This window comes from Talpa occidentalis, unplaced genomic scaffold (assembly GCF_014898055.3).
Source record: "Talpa occidentalis isolate TD23 unplaced genomic scaffold, MPIMG_talOcc4v2.1, whole genome shotgun sequence".
Lineage (NCBI taxonomy): Eukaryota > Metazoa > Chordata > Mammalia > Eulipotyphla > Talpidae > Talpa > Talpa occidentalis.
In genome coordinates this window covers 99,795,514-99,811,874 of record NW_026555331.1, presented here as the reverse complement: position 1 = coordinate 99,811,874, position 16,361 = coordinate 99,795,514, and the positions used below count along the sequence as shown (strand labels likewise).

At 37.9% G+C, this 16,361-nt stretch overlaps 1 protein-coding gene across 1 annotated transcript in view; it reads right to left on the bottom strand.

Moving 5' to 3' along the window:
- Nucleotides 1–16,361, bottom strand: part of DNAH11 (dynein axonemal heavy chain 11) — a 304,261-nt gene that overhangs the window by 105,848 nt on the left and 182,052 nt on the right. The window contains 1 exon segment of the mRNA XM_037508957.2: nt 647–808. Coding sequence (XP_037364854.1) covers nt 647–808 — 162 coding nt within the window.

Here is a 16,361-nt window from a genome sequence, read left to right as displayed (position 1 = left end):
TGAAAGTATACCTCACATTCCTTTCTTCCTTTGAATCTAAACACTTGGGATTTTTGTTGTTGTTTCATGCAGCCATTTAATAATATAACCAGAGGTTCGAATTTCATTATGATTGAGTGACAAACATATCTCATAAAATAAAACCATAAAACAAAGAAACAGATACATTTGATTTAGTGATTACTAAATCCCTGACATTTATCTGTCAGTACTATAATGAGAAAAATCACAATAACTGCCTTACTTTGTTAAAATAAAGTATTGTATGACTGTAGGTGGCTACTTTTTTATTTGTGCTTTCAGTTGTATATTTAAAGGATTTATATTCACTAAACACTATTATGACTCAAGGCAGCAATGACTCTGGCCTTCTCATGAGCCCCTGCATGAATGAGAATATATTCACGTGCTTTGTGTGATTGCGTATGTGAGTGCACATGCATCTCAGCCTGGTGCAAAAAGGTTGGTCTTCATTTTCCATATAATATAAATTAACCAAGATGCTTGTATTATTTTAAACAAGGGTAAGTTTCTGATGGGAGGCATATTTTGGAAAGTGCTTATTTACTAACTCTGTGTGTCTGTGTGTGTGTGTGAGAGAGACAGACAGACAGAGAGAGAGATTTTCAGAGTCTGACCAGCATACCTCAATTCCCTTGGTTTCCTCAATGAACCTCCTGCTGACAGAGACTAGAGCCTCCTGTGGCCACGCATGAAACCAGTCAATAGCGGTGCAGTTAACTATGGCTGGGAACTTCCGAGCTCTAACTCTCAGCGTGTGACCAACTGGAGAGAAACACAAAATGATCTGTGGAGACATGTGGGCAGGGCAGAAACAAGAGGGTGATGGTGAGCAAAGAATTACATTGCAATCCTAGACAATGAAAGAAAGGAGCACGGCCAACCGTGACATTAAACTATCCTGAAGCACCACAGAGTAGAAAGCAACATTAACCTCCTTGCTAATCAAAGTATAAACCTATGCCAAGTGGCTGCCCATCAGACACACAGCAACACTGCTGTGTGCTTTCCTTAATACTTTTTCTTCTTTAAAACATTTTTGAGGATTATCATGCATAGTGGAAAATTTTATGCTTTTCCATTAGGAAAGCAGTATTTTAACAATAAAAAAGTAAACATCAAACCCAATCACCATGATAAAGTCATACCAAATACATTCACCTTCTGTTCAATAAAACTGAAATATATGTATAAAAATATTTTATCCTATTTCAATGTGTTTACTTTGTTCACTTTAAAAAACTATAAAGACTTGTGTTCATATTTTTAAAGGAGTAAATTTCACATTAAACATGTTCTTGGTAAGAAATTTATTTAGTTTCTGGCATAAATCTAAAATGTTAACTATTTAATGAGTTAAGAGCTAATTTAAATTTGAATGGTTCCATACTCTGCAAGGACACAGATAGTCCATCAGCAGTGCTTGAGTGTGGCAGGTCAGTGAGCAGAGCAGGACCTCAGGACTGCAGCGGCACTGAGTGGTCCCTTCTGGGATTCTGAGTCTCACAGGGCTCAACCAAAAAGAGGCCCTGTTTAAAGTGCTACCATGGAGGAGGTGTTATGGGGTGCTCCTTTTGTTCCCTACATCCCCTCTGCAAGTTCCTGTGGACTCAAAGGCACTGAGGGGAAATAATGCCAGCTGAGCTGAGGTCTGACAATGCCAGTCTTGTTTTCCTCTTTTCTAGATATGCCTACAGCATGATGATATAAAACACAGAATTTTGCAGTTTTAAATCTGTAACACTTTGATATCAGGCAATTAATAAAATCATTTTTCAATGCATTTGTCTTTGCTACAGCATTTTAAAAATTCACATCATAAACATCCTGTGCTTGTATGAACCCACATATTCCATTTAACATGTGTTATTATGTTAATTTTACATATTATGAATCTTCAACAATTTATGAGAGGTAAATCCTAAGCTCCAAAATGTTTTTTAATGATTCATCACTGAATGATCATTTATTCATTAAATTCAAGATTCTAGTTACCAGCTGAATAATTGCTCTAACATTGCATGTGCTAAGTTAAAGAGCCTCAGTTACTATGCATAATTCTCACTTATATCTCAGTGTTTCAGTTTTTCCTACCAATCTTCTTTTCCCTCAATACTAGAATATTTCTCCTTTCTATCCAGGAGGTGGTTTTCCACACCCAACTGCTCTCCCATTGGTGACAATTTTTAAAAATTCATTTGCACGTATTTGTAGCAACGGCAGATGAAAAAAAAAATACCCTTTATGTGAGATTCTTATATTTCCATCACTTCTACACTATCTTTTTAAACTTGTTACTACACACTATCAGGTCTTAAAAATGTGTTAGAAAACAATGTATCTGAATCATGTGTGTTTAGCCTGAAGAAAAAATACTTTTTCTGAATCAATTTAATGACATGCCTTCACTTTTCTTTGAAAGATAACACAGAATGCTCCCTCTCTATTCTTTCATAGCTAAAAACATGTTTTCCTGTTATTTACAATTGCTTAAATAAAGGTCTGAATGCCATCTGAAATTCCACATGGAGAGAGGGTGGCAGGAGCCCAGAGATTCTCAAAAGCCTGCCATGGAAAGGAGCTGGTTAGAAAAGCAAACTCATGAACTCACTCCAGCCCCAAGGAATCAGACCAGAGGTGGGACTTGGCAACCTGTGTTTTGCACAGGCTCCCCAGATCATTCCAATACCCAGCACTATAACCTAGTGATTTTGTATTTTCTATGGAAATACTTAAGTTAAATGTTTACACTTTCAATTTTTGCAATTGGTGAAATACATGTCTATATCTACAGACTGAAACAGAAAACTTAGAGAATTTTAGATAAACTAGGTACTCATTAAAAACCTGAAAGTTCTGTTATCTAAAATGGACCCTGGGAACTAGAGAAACATACTTGTTCTTCACTACTTCCTAAGAAAGTAAGACACTGACACACTAGCCTTGGGGTGCATAATCATTTACCAATTCACTGCTCAATAATTTCTAGTTTTGCTAAAAATCTAGTGCAAATGTTCTTCTGCTTTGGTAGTAGTCTTTTTTTTTTTTTTTTAATACCTTAGACACCATTGTTCATTCTCCTTTCAGGTGTAATCTCCATAAAGTTACCACCACCGAGACACCCCTGAACTATCATTTGGTAGTTGTGTTATATGAGAGTCACACACACACAATTATATATCTTACATTATCTTGAGCCACTCATCCATTAACAGGCACTTAAGCTATTTTCATACTTTGGCTACTGTGAATAATGCTATTATGAATAAAGGAACACAGATAACTCTCAAGATAATGGTTTTGTTTCCTTTGGATATATAACCAGAATTGGGATTGTCAGATCATTTCATAGTAGTATTCTTGACATGTTGCGGAAACTTCATATTGTTTTCCATAGTATCTGTACCAGTGCCCATTTCTAGCAACATTGTAAAAGGCTTCCCTTTTTCTGTAAATCCTTGTTATTATTATTTTTTTAAATAACAGTCATTCAATAAGCATGAGCTGATATCTCACAGTGGTTTTGATTTGCATTTCCCTGATGATTAGTGATGTTGAACATCTTTTCATTTACCTGTTGGTCATCTGTATGTTTTCTTTGGGAAAAGGTTATTCAGTTCTGCCCACTTTTTAATTGGGTTATTTTGTATTTTTGCTATTGAACTGTATAAGATCCTTGTAAATTGAATATTAACCTCTTATTGGACATGTGGTTTACATATATCTTCTTTCATCCTATAAATGCCTTTTCCACTTGTTGATGGTTTCTATTTTTGAGCAGATGTTTAATTTGATGTAGTCTCACTCATTTAGCTTTGTTTTTACTTCCTTAGCTTTTGGAGTTAAATTCAAATTATTATCACCAAAACAGATGTTAAGGAATTTGCCCCCTATGTTTTCTTTGATTTTATAGTTTCTAGTTTTACATTTAAGTCTTTAATCAATTGAGTTTATCTTTGCTATGATGTATGATAGCGGTCCCATTTTATTGTTTTTCACATGGCTATCTAGCTTTCCCAACAACACTTATGTTGATGACCCTGTACTTTTCCCATTGTATATGCTAGATTTCTATGTTGAAAATGAATTACATATATGTGAGTTTGTTTATGGATTTGCTATTCTACTTCATTGATCTATGTGTCTATCATTATGCCAATATCATACTGTTTTTATTATAGCTTTGCAATATAATCTGAAATAAGGCTACCTGAGCTCTTAACTAGTTTCTCTCACCAACACAAATGGTTGATTTGTAAGCATCATGGATCTGGATGTGATTTTTCATTGATGAGACAAATAGAGTTCAAGATATCTGAGGGAAATAGCAATATTGTACATTGACCTCCATTGCTGTTTGAACAAAAGAGAATTCAAATGTTGAAGTATTCTAGTAATTACATACTTGACTTTTTAGACTTTGAATTTTAACCAGTCCTGTGGTAAGCATGACTAAAGATTATTATTTTTATAAATATGATCCCAATGAGAAGGTCACCTGAACCCCACCATGAAAATAGTCCCAAAACTGTACAAAGAAATCTTCCAAGTGAGGGATATTCAAGTTCCCAGAAGTATAAAGCTGAAATTACAACAAAATGACAGTGCCTCCTTGTCAATACCTGAAAAATGTACAGCAGAGTTCAGTCTAAGACTTCCTTTCCTTGAAACACACCTTGAAGGGGCAAATTTAAGATGCACTCTTCTACCTGAACAGGTATCATCCATCCTATGTTGAAATTCCCCCACAATAATTCCTGACAAATGCAGTGACCAAATTGGCTTAAGTTAATTCCCAGGAGTAGACTGGAAAGAAAAGTAAGCTAAAAAAATTAAGTGAAAAATGCCTCAAGCAGCTGTGTTCTTTTCTAAAAGCAAATTCTCACAAGTAAAAAGCAAACCCTGAAATCACTATGTATTTCCTGCAGCTCTAACATTTGGATGTCAGGAACTTGCTTTTAGAATCCATACCATAGAATTTTCTGTTCTTTTTTTTTCTTTTTTGCCCCTGCACAGGTGTTATGACTCATTTGCAATAACCCACTTTTCACTGTGCTAGTTGTGATACGTTTCTATTTCTTTTAGCTAAGAACCTACTATAAGTATATATTTATTTAGTATATCACTAACAGAACTCAGTCCATTTCCTCTTGTAATAGAAATCTGAATTACTACCATCACTCTGTCTTCTGCATTATTTTCCCAGTCGATATAGTTTACTCTCAGATAGAAGTACCCTCCCACATACTCATGAAACTTCTATCTGTAAGTTACATTTACATTTATCCTTAGAAGTCTCAGTATTTTTCAAGAATGCCAAGAGCTAGATCTTACTGAGAGAATGCTCATAGGAATGGTAGTATGACTCGTTTAGTGTATCCTCATCTTTACATCTTTTAAACCACCCCCCTGTCAAATAGCTTTTAATTTCAATTATTTTTATATGATACAACAGTATTTTCAACATCTACACATTCAGTATATTTTCATATTCATTTTCTTTTGGTAACACATAATGAAATTATTCTCATGAGCTTTTACTTGTGAATATTGGTCATTAGAGATTTTTACAAGAAGTAACACTTTATATTGGAGATTTAATTTTGTATTTCCTTTTCTTTCCAACAGAGAAAGGGTTCAATTCACACAGAAACTGTGTGTGGAACCCCAAAAGACAGCAGGGAGTTAATCCATTTCTGATAGTAAAGACAGTATGAGGAGCACTCATCTCAGAAGACCTGCTAGTCAATGGTACCCACACTACCCACACAGTACTTACCAGTCCAATCCACAGCTAACTAACCTCATGCAATATTTTTTTTTTTAACAGAAAATAGGATGCCTGACTATCTCCTGGATACATTAATATTTAAATCATGTCATGCTTTTGGTTTATGATGTGTGTGGCTCTGCTAAATGGTAGTCAGCATTTCTGTAGACACTATGTGGTTGTGTAGACACTATGTCTACATAGACATACAGTTCCAAGAATAACAAGACATACAGTTCCAAGAATTTGCTGGCAAATCCCTGATCCAAATGTCAGAAAAATTGGGAAAATAGAAGCTTGATTTTCAAAATGCAAAGTTTATTCCATTCAAAGGGATATCCTTTATTCTGAGATTAAATCTTTTATTTCTCCTGTTATCTTTTATAAAATAAAATAATGGAGATGACTTCTACGCACTGTGTGAAACATCCCCAATTTTTTTCCTAAATAAAAACTTGTTCTGTGTTCTGTTATCTTATGTACCCTTTATCTCTCATATACATAGATGCATATTTATTCTTGTTTGGTGTGATTTGGGAGTTGATGCTTATCTTTCTAACAATAGGGTGGGCTCAGGTGTGCTGGTGCTGGTTCATGCTCATATTCCCGGGGTCTAGCACATCACTGGCACTCAATAGCTACTTATTGAAGGAATAGATGAGTGAGGAAATAGATGGTAGTGTAAATTTTTTTTTCATTGAGGCAATATTGGTTTATAATGCTGTATATGATTAAGAGCTATAAGATCTTATTACCCTTCAAGTATAAGTTGCAAAATACCACACCTACCACCAAGGCACCCTTAGTCTCCACCATAGTTCATTGTGCCCTCTCCCTACTCTATCCTCCCTTTTCCCACCCACTCTGGTAGCATCAATTCTACAGTCAGATTTCTAGAGGTTGTTATTGGTTTGGTTATATCAGTCCCCTTGGTTTTGTTTCTCTGTATTCCACTATAAGTGAAGTCATCTGCTGTAAAAAACAAAAACTGGGCTAAATAAAATATTGATATTTGTGTCTTATTTTTTTTTAGGTTTTGCTTCTTGGGGAAAATTTAAAGACAGTGGACCTCAGATACATAGTAAAAGGCTGAGTTATTCATCGCTCTCTGAAATTCTTTCTACTTGTGTCAAATAATACCAGAAAATGAGAGCACAGGGCCCATGGCCCTATATTCAGAGATATGGTCCTGACAAGCAAAACACTAGGCCAACACTGGAAACACTAGCCTTCAGAATGTTTCTTATCCTCCATCAATACAAATGTCCGAATGAAGGGTAAAAGGGATAGATGACACCTCTCATTGCTAAAGTTATCCTAGGTGGCTGTCCACAAGGAAGGGAAGGAATTGGGGTGCTGTGACTGTCAACCAGCTGTAGTCTGAAAATACTTGACTTTATATCATGCAAGCATGAGGTTTTGTGTCATCTCCTTTTGACTGAATGAGCCAGTATTTGAGCATTTTATACAAGACCATGTAGCATGAAAAGTGCTTCTGTTAGTACTAAGTCTTTTGCCTTATGCTGTGTGCTACTGTGTTCACCGGCTGCACATTTTTTGTTGAGATGGTCATGCTGCCAGATGAACTACTATGTGAGTCAAGAGCACATCGCCCACCTATCTATTGTAAAACTCCAGATATGAATTGCTCTCTCTTTCATCTAAGAAGAAGAAAAATGTCTAACTGTGGCCTGAGGGGAAAATAATACAAAATTAAAAAAAAATTAAAAAGTCTCCTGCAGAGTGAAAGGAAGATAATTACTCTGAAGTTAATTTGATACCAGAAACTAAAGGAAGTGATAAAAATCTGCTTCATACTCTCAAGACACTGCAAGGAAATAAAATGACAAAAACCCATAATAAGAGAACAGACCAGGATGAAAGAAAATAAGACAAGGAAATTTATGTAAGAATGGGAATGGTTAAAATGTAACACCTCTCTCTAAAAACATTAAAATATCTTAAGCCAATATTTCACCAAACTTCAGCAAAGGATTATGAGTGCTCTGGTAGTATCTGTGGTGTGTCGCATACATCTCAAAAGGTGTGAATCTGTCCCCTATGTCATAGGCAGCATTGTAAGCCAAAGTCACTTCAATAAAAAATCAAAAAAGATTTAAATAGAACCATTTTAAAAAATGATATGACTGTCTAGTTAGGAAACCCTAAAGAACAAAATGCAAAATCTATTGGAAATTAATGAGGATTCAATGAGTTGGCTCATAAACAAACAAGCAAGCAAACAAGTAAATATCATTTCCTCCCTCTATACAATGGGTGGGCAACTAGAAAATTTGGCAAGAGCCAAAAGTAATTTTAAAAATATTGAGAAAAAGAGCTTAATAAGCAATGTGTAAAAACATTGTGAAAGTAGCTAAGTGCTTTACTGAAGGTCAATAAAGACATTTTGACTAAATAAAGAAATGTACCACATTCCTGGAGGAGAACAACTGTTTCAAGGTGTTTATTTTCCCTACATTTATTAACAAACTTGTGGCAATTCTAATAATTTTCAACAGGATTAGCAGAGCTTGAGAAAGTGATTCTACAGCCCGTACAGAATAAAAAAGGGGTGAGAACATCAAAAGACATTTGGACAAAGAGAATATTGACAAAGGATTTATAACAAGACTTAATAATAATACAGTATAGGTGAATTAATGGAAACATTCAATACTGTAAATATATTCATCATCCCCAACCTACTCTATATTCTTTTTTAAAAAATGTATTTATTTATGTATACAAGAACTGGGGTACAGGCCAGAGGTATGGGAGGGGGGTGAGATGATTCGCCAGAGACAGAGTGGGGAACAGAATGGGCAGACTGACTGAAACACACTGCTGAGGGGAGCAGTGGGGGAGTCAGGAGAGGTCTGCTGTGCCTTGTGGGTCACTTCCCTGTCTGGGGATCAAACTCATGCTGCAGTGGCTGTGGATAGCCTCACAGTGCTGTGCCTCACCTTGCACCAACCACCAGGGAGGCCCTACTCTATATTATACTCATTGGATTTCTTTTAAATGTTAAGCTGCTTTCATAGTTCATCTGGAAACTTATGTAAATAAATGTAAAAGAGGAAGGGGATATTGCTCTACTAGATTACAGAATATATTGCCTATCTCAGTGGTGAAGTGATTCTATATATAAAATAAATGGAGTTGGGACAATTGGGAAGGGGGTATAAAAGCCACCTTAACAGTCTAAAGCATTAAAGCAGTGTGGTACTTATAAAGGCAAATGAATAAATTTAAATGACTAAATGTGTTATTTTTACACCCTGGAGAATGGAAATGCTTCCTAAAAAAGTCTTCTACACAAAACCCATAAAGGAAAAACTTGACAAATTTTTAATTCCTATAAAGAGACAGAAATCATAGTAAACAAAGTTAACAGACTCATGGTGAACTTTGAGAAAAACTGGCAACATGTGAAACAGACAAGGACATTATGGACATATGAATATATTCAGGTATGTAAAGAGTTCTTACAAACAAATAAAAAATTAAAATAGGAAAATTCACAAAGAGTATGAATGGATAAAGGTTGTATATAAATGGTTATTCAGAACAATGCATCTGAGTTAAAATATTTCACTCTATACCCCAAATTTTTGGAATTGTTTGATATTTTTTCTGGGAGGGGAGACTTGTAATCAAAAAGGCAAAGAGTGAGGTAAAGAAAATAGAGACGTGAAAAAAAAACAGTAAGTTCTGAATATGTGCCTAGTATGCATTTATATACATATGAAAAACTGGAAGGAAGCATCAATATGTTATCAGTAGTAATTATTTCTAGGTGATATAACTAAGCTTAGGTTTTATTTTCTTCATATGTTTCTGTGAGGTTAGCTTCTCTACAATGAGTATGTATTTCTTACACTGTCTGAAACGGTTCCCTCTCCCTCCCCTCCTAGAAACATAGGGTAGTTAGGTAGAGATAGATAGCTAGATAACAGCTAGCTAGCTAGACAGACAGATAATGATAGATATCTATAATTTTGGGAAAGAGTCGGGCTGCTCCATACATAGCAAGTGTTCTTTGTCCTGTGGCATTAGAAGGCCAGGAAGGAAGACAAGTAAGCAAAGTTTTGGGGTTCACTAAAGTCAACAGGGGGGAACATGAAAGTACTTGCAACTCGAATTTTGTGAATTACATAGGAAAAGATGCACATATCCAACTGTGAGGGAGGGAAGGCATCTGGCATTTATTCATTGGTTTATTTCAGGCAATCCAAGGACACACATCTGATCGTTAATGGGAACTGCTCTGTGGGATTCAGAGGTCACATTTTGCATGCCAACAGGTTCTCACTGTCCCTGCATTCCAAATGGGACCTGGCTTTGGGTGGTGAGCATGGGTAATGGGGTGGCAACTTCACATCATTTAGCTTGACCTGCCAGGTGTGCTCACCAACCCATGTAACACATTTAGCTTCCCAGGTTGCCCAGTTAGAAACATATGCAAAGGAGGTATCAGCTCATCAAAACTTCAGTCTTTAGTACATACTGGTGAATATCATGATATTTGAAATGAACAGAGCAATCCAATATACTTTACAAAACAACAACTCCAGGAATTTGAGGGCAAGATATGTTTTAAAAAGAAAGAAGCTGCCATTTCCTAGCTAAAAGGTGACCCATTTTTATGGTGTGGTAGTTCTCCCTCAGATAAAGGTGCTAGCCACTAACCTTTCTCAGGAGGCAGCAAATTAAGTGACAAGGCTAAGAAAGATCAGGAGAGTTTGACGGAGATACCCTATCGCTCTTCTTTAGCATTAAATAACAACAGCAGCAAATTAAAAAAGAAACCTCTTACTCATTTGCATAGCAAGGAGATGCTTTTTTTCAATTAATAATCCTATGACAATGCAGGGAAAATGACCCACATATAATTCCAGGATAAATTCTAGCTTGCATAGACGTAAATGTGAGCCTAACAAAAGAATTAGACAATAATAATGATGAATAAAAAAACTGATCTCAGTTTTGGCAAGCACTGCCTAAGCATAGACTCAAAGGGAATATACAAAAAATGTAATACTATAAAGACATTTCTTTGCAAATATAGATCCTGAATCAGAAGCTAATATAAGACATAATAGCTAATCAAAGCAAATTCCCACATTACTATAACAATGTAATATTATTCTGTACTATTTACTAATGCAATGAGGGAAGAAAGCAGATAAACAGAATCCTAGGCAAGGAAAATATTACCTACAGGTTACATGCTATCAACCAACAAACATACAATCAGAGATGCAGTAAAAGTAGCTGGTTATAAAAGTGAAAATCATTAATTATTCTATATGCCAATAGTACAGCACCAGAAAGCTTTATGAAATATCCCTTCTACAGGAGATTTCCTATCATAAAGATTAAATCCTCTCTAATATAAGCATTTAATATAATTTCAATAAAAATTAAAATGGAATGTGTTCAGAATTTGACAAAATGATTCTGATGTTTATTGAGATGCATAAACATGTAAGAACAAAGAAAACTAGACAAGAAAGAGTAATTAGATGCTTGATATTAAAATGCACACTAGAACTTTAGTAATTTATACAGTTCATGGCTGGGATCAATAGTAGAGACTTGTGAAGAAAATAGAGCATTTGGAAACAGACACAATATGTTATTTGGCATAGACTAAAAAGCGGTAATTTAAATCAGTGAGGAAAAAATGCATGATATTGAGATTTTGGGAAAAAGTAAACTGTAATCTCTCAACTCACCTCTTAGCACATTTAGTAATAAATGTATTCCAGATGTAGTAAAATTACAAACACAAGGTATGAAAGCATAGGCCTAGGATGATCTATAAACTGCTATTCCAAAATCCTTTTCTGATTTTATTCATAAAGGTCATATGACAAGATCAAATGTTTACTTCCCCAGATTCCCTGGGAAGTAGAGTTGTCTATGACATACTTAGGCTCAGTAAGACATCGGCTTAGAATTTTGGGGGGGGGATGTTTCAATTTCTTGATACAAACAGCCCCCAGATCTTCTTTCTCCTGCTTGAATAGAAACCCTACTGCACCTATCTTGTTACCGTGAGGCAGGGTGCATCAGGAGGACCCCTGGCAGAAGAAAAAGGCCAGAAAGCATGGGTCTCCAGGGGCATTACTGAGCTAGTCTGGACTCAACGAGGGAGGAAGCTTTAAGATACTCTTTGTCAGATAGTCTCCTATTTATTTCAGTTGAACAATTGAGTTCCAACTGATGTTTGTGAAATTCTATAATTCTGGAGAGAAAATTATTTCCCAAATTTTTAATAAATCCAAATCCATTAAGGAAAAACCACTAATAGGAAAGCTTTTTAAAGCTTTAAAGTTAGAAACCAGTGCCATATGTACATCTAAAAGACAAATAACAGAATAGGAAAAATATATTAGAGATACAAGAGGACTAAATGCTTAGTAGAAATGCAACTCTTGAGTCTTCTGGAGTGTGGCGTCACCAGGATGGTGACATAGGTTGTTCCTAACTTTGCTCTCTTTCACAAGAAAAACAGCAACTACTCAAAAATAATCTTCACTAGGTGGTGCTGGGATAATTGAATACTCACATGTAAAAGAATAAAAATGGATGCTTGTTTTACACTGCTTTAAACTAAATCAAAGAAAGCCCTTTAAAGAATACACGGGCCTCCCTTGGTGGCACAGCGGTTGAGCGCTGGGCTATGAAGCTGCCCTCAGCCTCTGCAGTTCCAGTTCGATCCCCGGCCGCTGGCGAGGGTCCCACATGGTGCGACAGACCTCTCCTGCCGTGCCTGCTGCTCCCCTCAGTGGTGTGTTTTGTCACTCTGCCTGTTCTGCTCTCTGCTCTGGTGAATTCTCTCACCCTCCTGCACTTCTAACTGTACCCAGTGCTTGTATAAATAAATAAATAAATCTTGGAAAAAAAAAAAAGAATACATAGGAAAAGAGCTCCTTGACATAGGTCTTGGTAATGATTTCTTGAATATGAAAGCTCAAGCATAGCAACTACATAAAAAAATAAACAAGTGGGACTACATCAAACTTAAAAGTTTCTACACCGCCAAAGAAACCTTCAAAAAAGTGAAAAGGCAACCTATGGAATGGGAAAAATATTTATAAATCACACATCTATGATATCCAAAACACATGAAGAACTACTCAAGAGGAAAAAAACCACTCAACTGAAACATGGATAGAAGACCTGAGTAGACATTTCTCCAAGGAAGATACACAAAAGGTGAACAGGTACATAAAAAGTGCTTAACATCACTAGTCATTAGAAAAACAATGAAATAACACCTCACGCCTGTTAGAATGACCAACATCAAAAAGACAAGAGAATCTGCATGTTCTGTTTCCTACTCTGTTTCTGGTGAATCCTCTCACCTTCCACACCTCTAGTCTGTAGCCCAGCTCTTGTATGCATAAATAAATCTTTAAAAAAAAAAAACAAGCGAAAATAAATGCTGCTCTATATGCAGAGAAAAGGGAATCCACAAACACCGTTAGTGGGACTATAAGCTGGTGTAGTCACTATGGAAAACTAGAGATTCATTAAAAAATAAAGAACTGGGGCGGAGCAACATGGCGGCGAGGAGACGCTGCGAGTAAGATCTCCCATTAAAAAAAGTTAATAGGGAGGAAAAGCGGCAGGTCCCAGTGAGAACTGGGACACGGAAGATAAACGGACGACTCCAGCAAACTACCCGAAGAAGAAAGTGGCCATAAAAGAGGACCAGAAGGGAGGGAAGTGCAGAACCCTGCTCCCCTCCCCCGCCCACAGAGGCGGCACTCTCCGTCCGACCAGCAGAGAGGAGGGAAACAACAAAGCAAAACAACAAACAAGAACAAACGACGCAGCAAGCGGGACTGTGAGTGGAAAGGAATTATTGCAGCCACCACACCCCGTGAACGGGAGCTGAGGTGAACCCTGCAGGATTCGCCGCAGCGGTGAGCGAACGGCTCCGAGCGCCATTAGAGAAGAACAAAGACCCCGGGAGACGCGCACACAGCCCGGGCTGCCGGTAAGCTTGCGTGGAAAGGGGCGCGCTCCGCGAGCTTGAAAAGCAAGTGCAGACCCGAATCGCGGCTGCCCAGGTACCCGCGCCTGCGACCTAGGCTTGCGGGGAGACGACCTAGGCTTGCGGGGAGACGCGCGGAGGTCCTCACTGACGTGAAGGTCCCTCCCTGAGTAAGCAGGAACCAGGCACCCGGGCACGGGAGCGGTGCAAAAGGCGCCATTCCCGCGCCACTGAACTGGGCTACAGCCCGCGTCCTGGAACTGAGGGCTTTGAACTGAGACCCGGGGCACGAAAATTCGGGGAGTGGGTTCTCCACGACGGTGGGGCACAAGGCAGACACAGCACCCCAAAGCTGTTGAGGTGTACCCTACCATTCCCGCTCTGTTCCCTGTCCCACGGGATGGGGGGGACGAAAAACAGCCCCCCAAGGACAATAGGAGAGATCTCTGGCGCCACCTAGTGACCAGGAAAAAAAAAGTCACAAACACCCCATAGAACAGGAAATTTCTTAAGACTGCTTGAAAAGGGCAGAAGGCTTCTGGAGGACCCAGTGGCCAGCCGGGAAGTTAGCCCATGCCAGGCCCCTTCCGACCAGCAGTCTGAGCCCACAGAGGGAGCAGGCACCCACGTCCGGGGCAGACCGGGTGCGCAGAAGAGTGTGCCTGAAACCGGAGGCGCAGGGACTGCATCCCGCTTCGCCATTTGAGAAAAGGGACATTTCTTCAGTAAAAACTGCCTAAAACCAGCAGAAAGCTCCCCCAGAAGGCAGAGATGGCTCCTGGAAGAGCCAGAGGGGAGCGGAGAAGTTCACCCAAGATGCCAGTCAGTCCGAGCATCACAGTGTCCCAACGCATACGACAAATTAGAAAACAGACAGTAGGGAGTAGAAGAACCACACGCAACCTAACAACTCCTCAGGAAAGAAGCACACCACAAAAAGAAAACCACTCCCCAGATTGCAACGACAGCAACTTGGAAGAACTTCTGAGCCTTCCAGAAAGAGAATTTAAAATTGCCATGATTAAAAAAGTGATAGATCAGAAGAAGGAAATTGAGTCCCTAAAGAGGGAAAACAATGGTCAGAAGAATGAAATTGAGTCCCTAAAGAGGGAAGTAAAAGAAATGCAGGAGATCAAAGAATTAATGGAGGAACTAAAGAACTCCGGGAAAAGCAAGGAAAGCAGAATAGATGAAATGGAAGAACGAATAAGTTCTCTTGAAGACACAGAAATAAAAAGAACCAAAACAGAAAAGGAAAGAGAAGTACGAAGGAAAAAGAATGAAGAAAGACTTCGAGAACTATCTGACTCCATGAGGAAAGGAAATATAAGAGTTATAGGAATTCCAGAAGGAGAGGAGAGAGATGTAGGAACAGAGAAAATATTCCAGGAGATAATTGAAGAGAACTTCCCAAATGCGAAGAAGGAACTGAAAATTGATATACAAGAAGCAAGAAGAACACCAAACTTCCACGACGAAAGGAAAAACACAGCAAGACACATAATAGTAAAGCTCCCAAGAATCCAGGACAAGGAAAAAATAATGAAGCTGACAAGAGGGAAGAAACAGATAACATTCAAAGGAAAACCAATCAGGCTGACACCAGACTTCTCTGAAGAAACACTACGGGCAAGGAGAGAGTGGAGGGACATAGTCAACAGACTCCAAGAAAACAGATGCCAACCAAGAATACTCTATCCCGCAAAGCTCTCTTTCCTCCATGAAGAAAGAATATGGACCTTCCCAGACAAAGAGAAACTCCGGAATTTCATTACGAATAAACCTCCACTCCAAAAAATACTACAAGGAATCCTAAAGCCAGAACCTCAGAGGGACAAATAAAAACGAAAGAAGACCAAAAAAAAAAAAAAAAAAAAGTTATTAAAAGAATAAATAAAATCAAAGGAAAGACAAACATAATGGCAAATACAGATGCTAACATATCAATATTAACTCTAAATGTAAATGGACTAAACTCTTCAATAAAAAGACACAGAGTTGCAGCCTGGATTAAGAAACAAAACCCAACCTTTTGCTGTCTCCAGGAAACACATTTAGCTACAAAAGATAAAAATAGGCTCAAAGTCAAAGGATGGAAAACAATCCTACAAGCAAATGGGCCAAAAAAGAAAGCAGGAACAGCTATACTTATATCAGATAAAACAGACTTCAAACTCAAAAAAATAAAAAGAGACCCCAATGGTCACTACATTATGATTAAGGGGACAGTACTTCAAGAAGAAATAACACTCATTAACATATACTCACCAAACGAAAGAGCACCAAAATATATCAGACAACTGTTGTCCTCTCTGAAAACAGACATCAGAGAAAACACATACGTAGTGGGAGACTTCAACACACCACTATCAACAATGGATAGATCAACAAGACAAAAAATAAGTAAAGAAACTAAAGCTCTAAATAAGGACCTAGAGCATTTGGGCTTAACAGACATCTATAGAACACTAAACCCAAAAAAAACGGAGTACACATTTTTCTCAAGCGCACACGGATCATTCTCCAGGATCGATCACATACTGGGGCACAAGACAAACATCA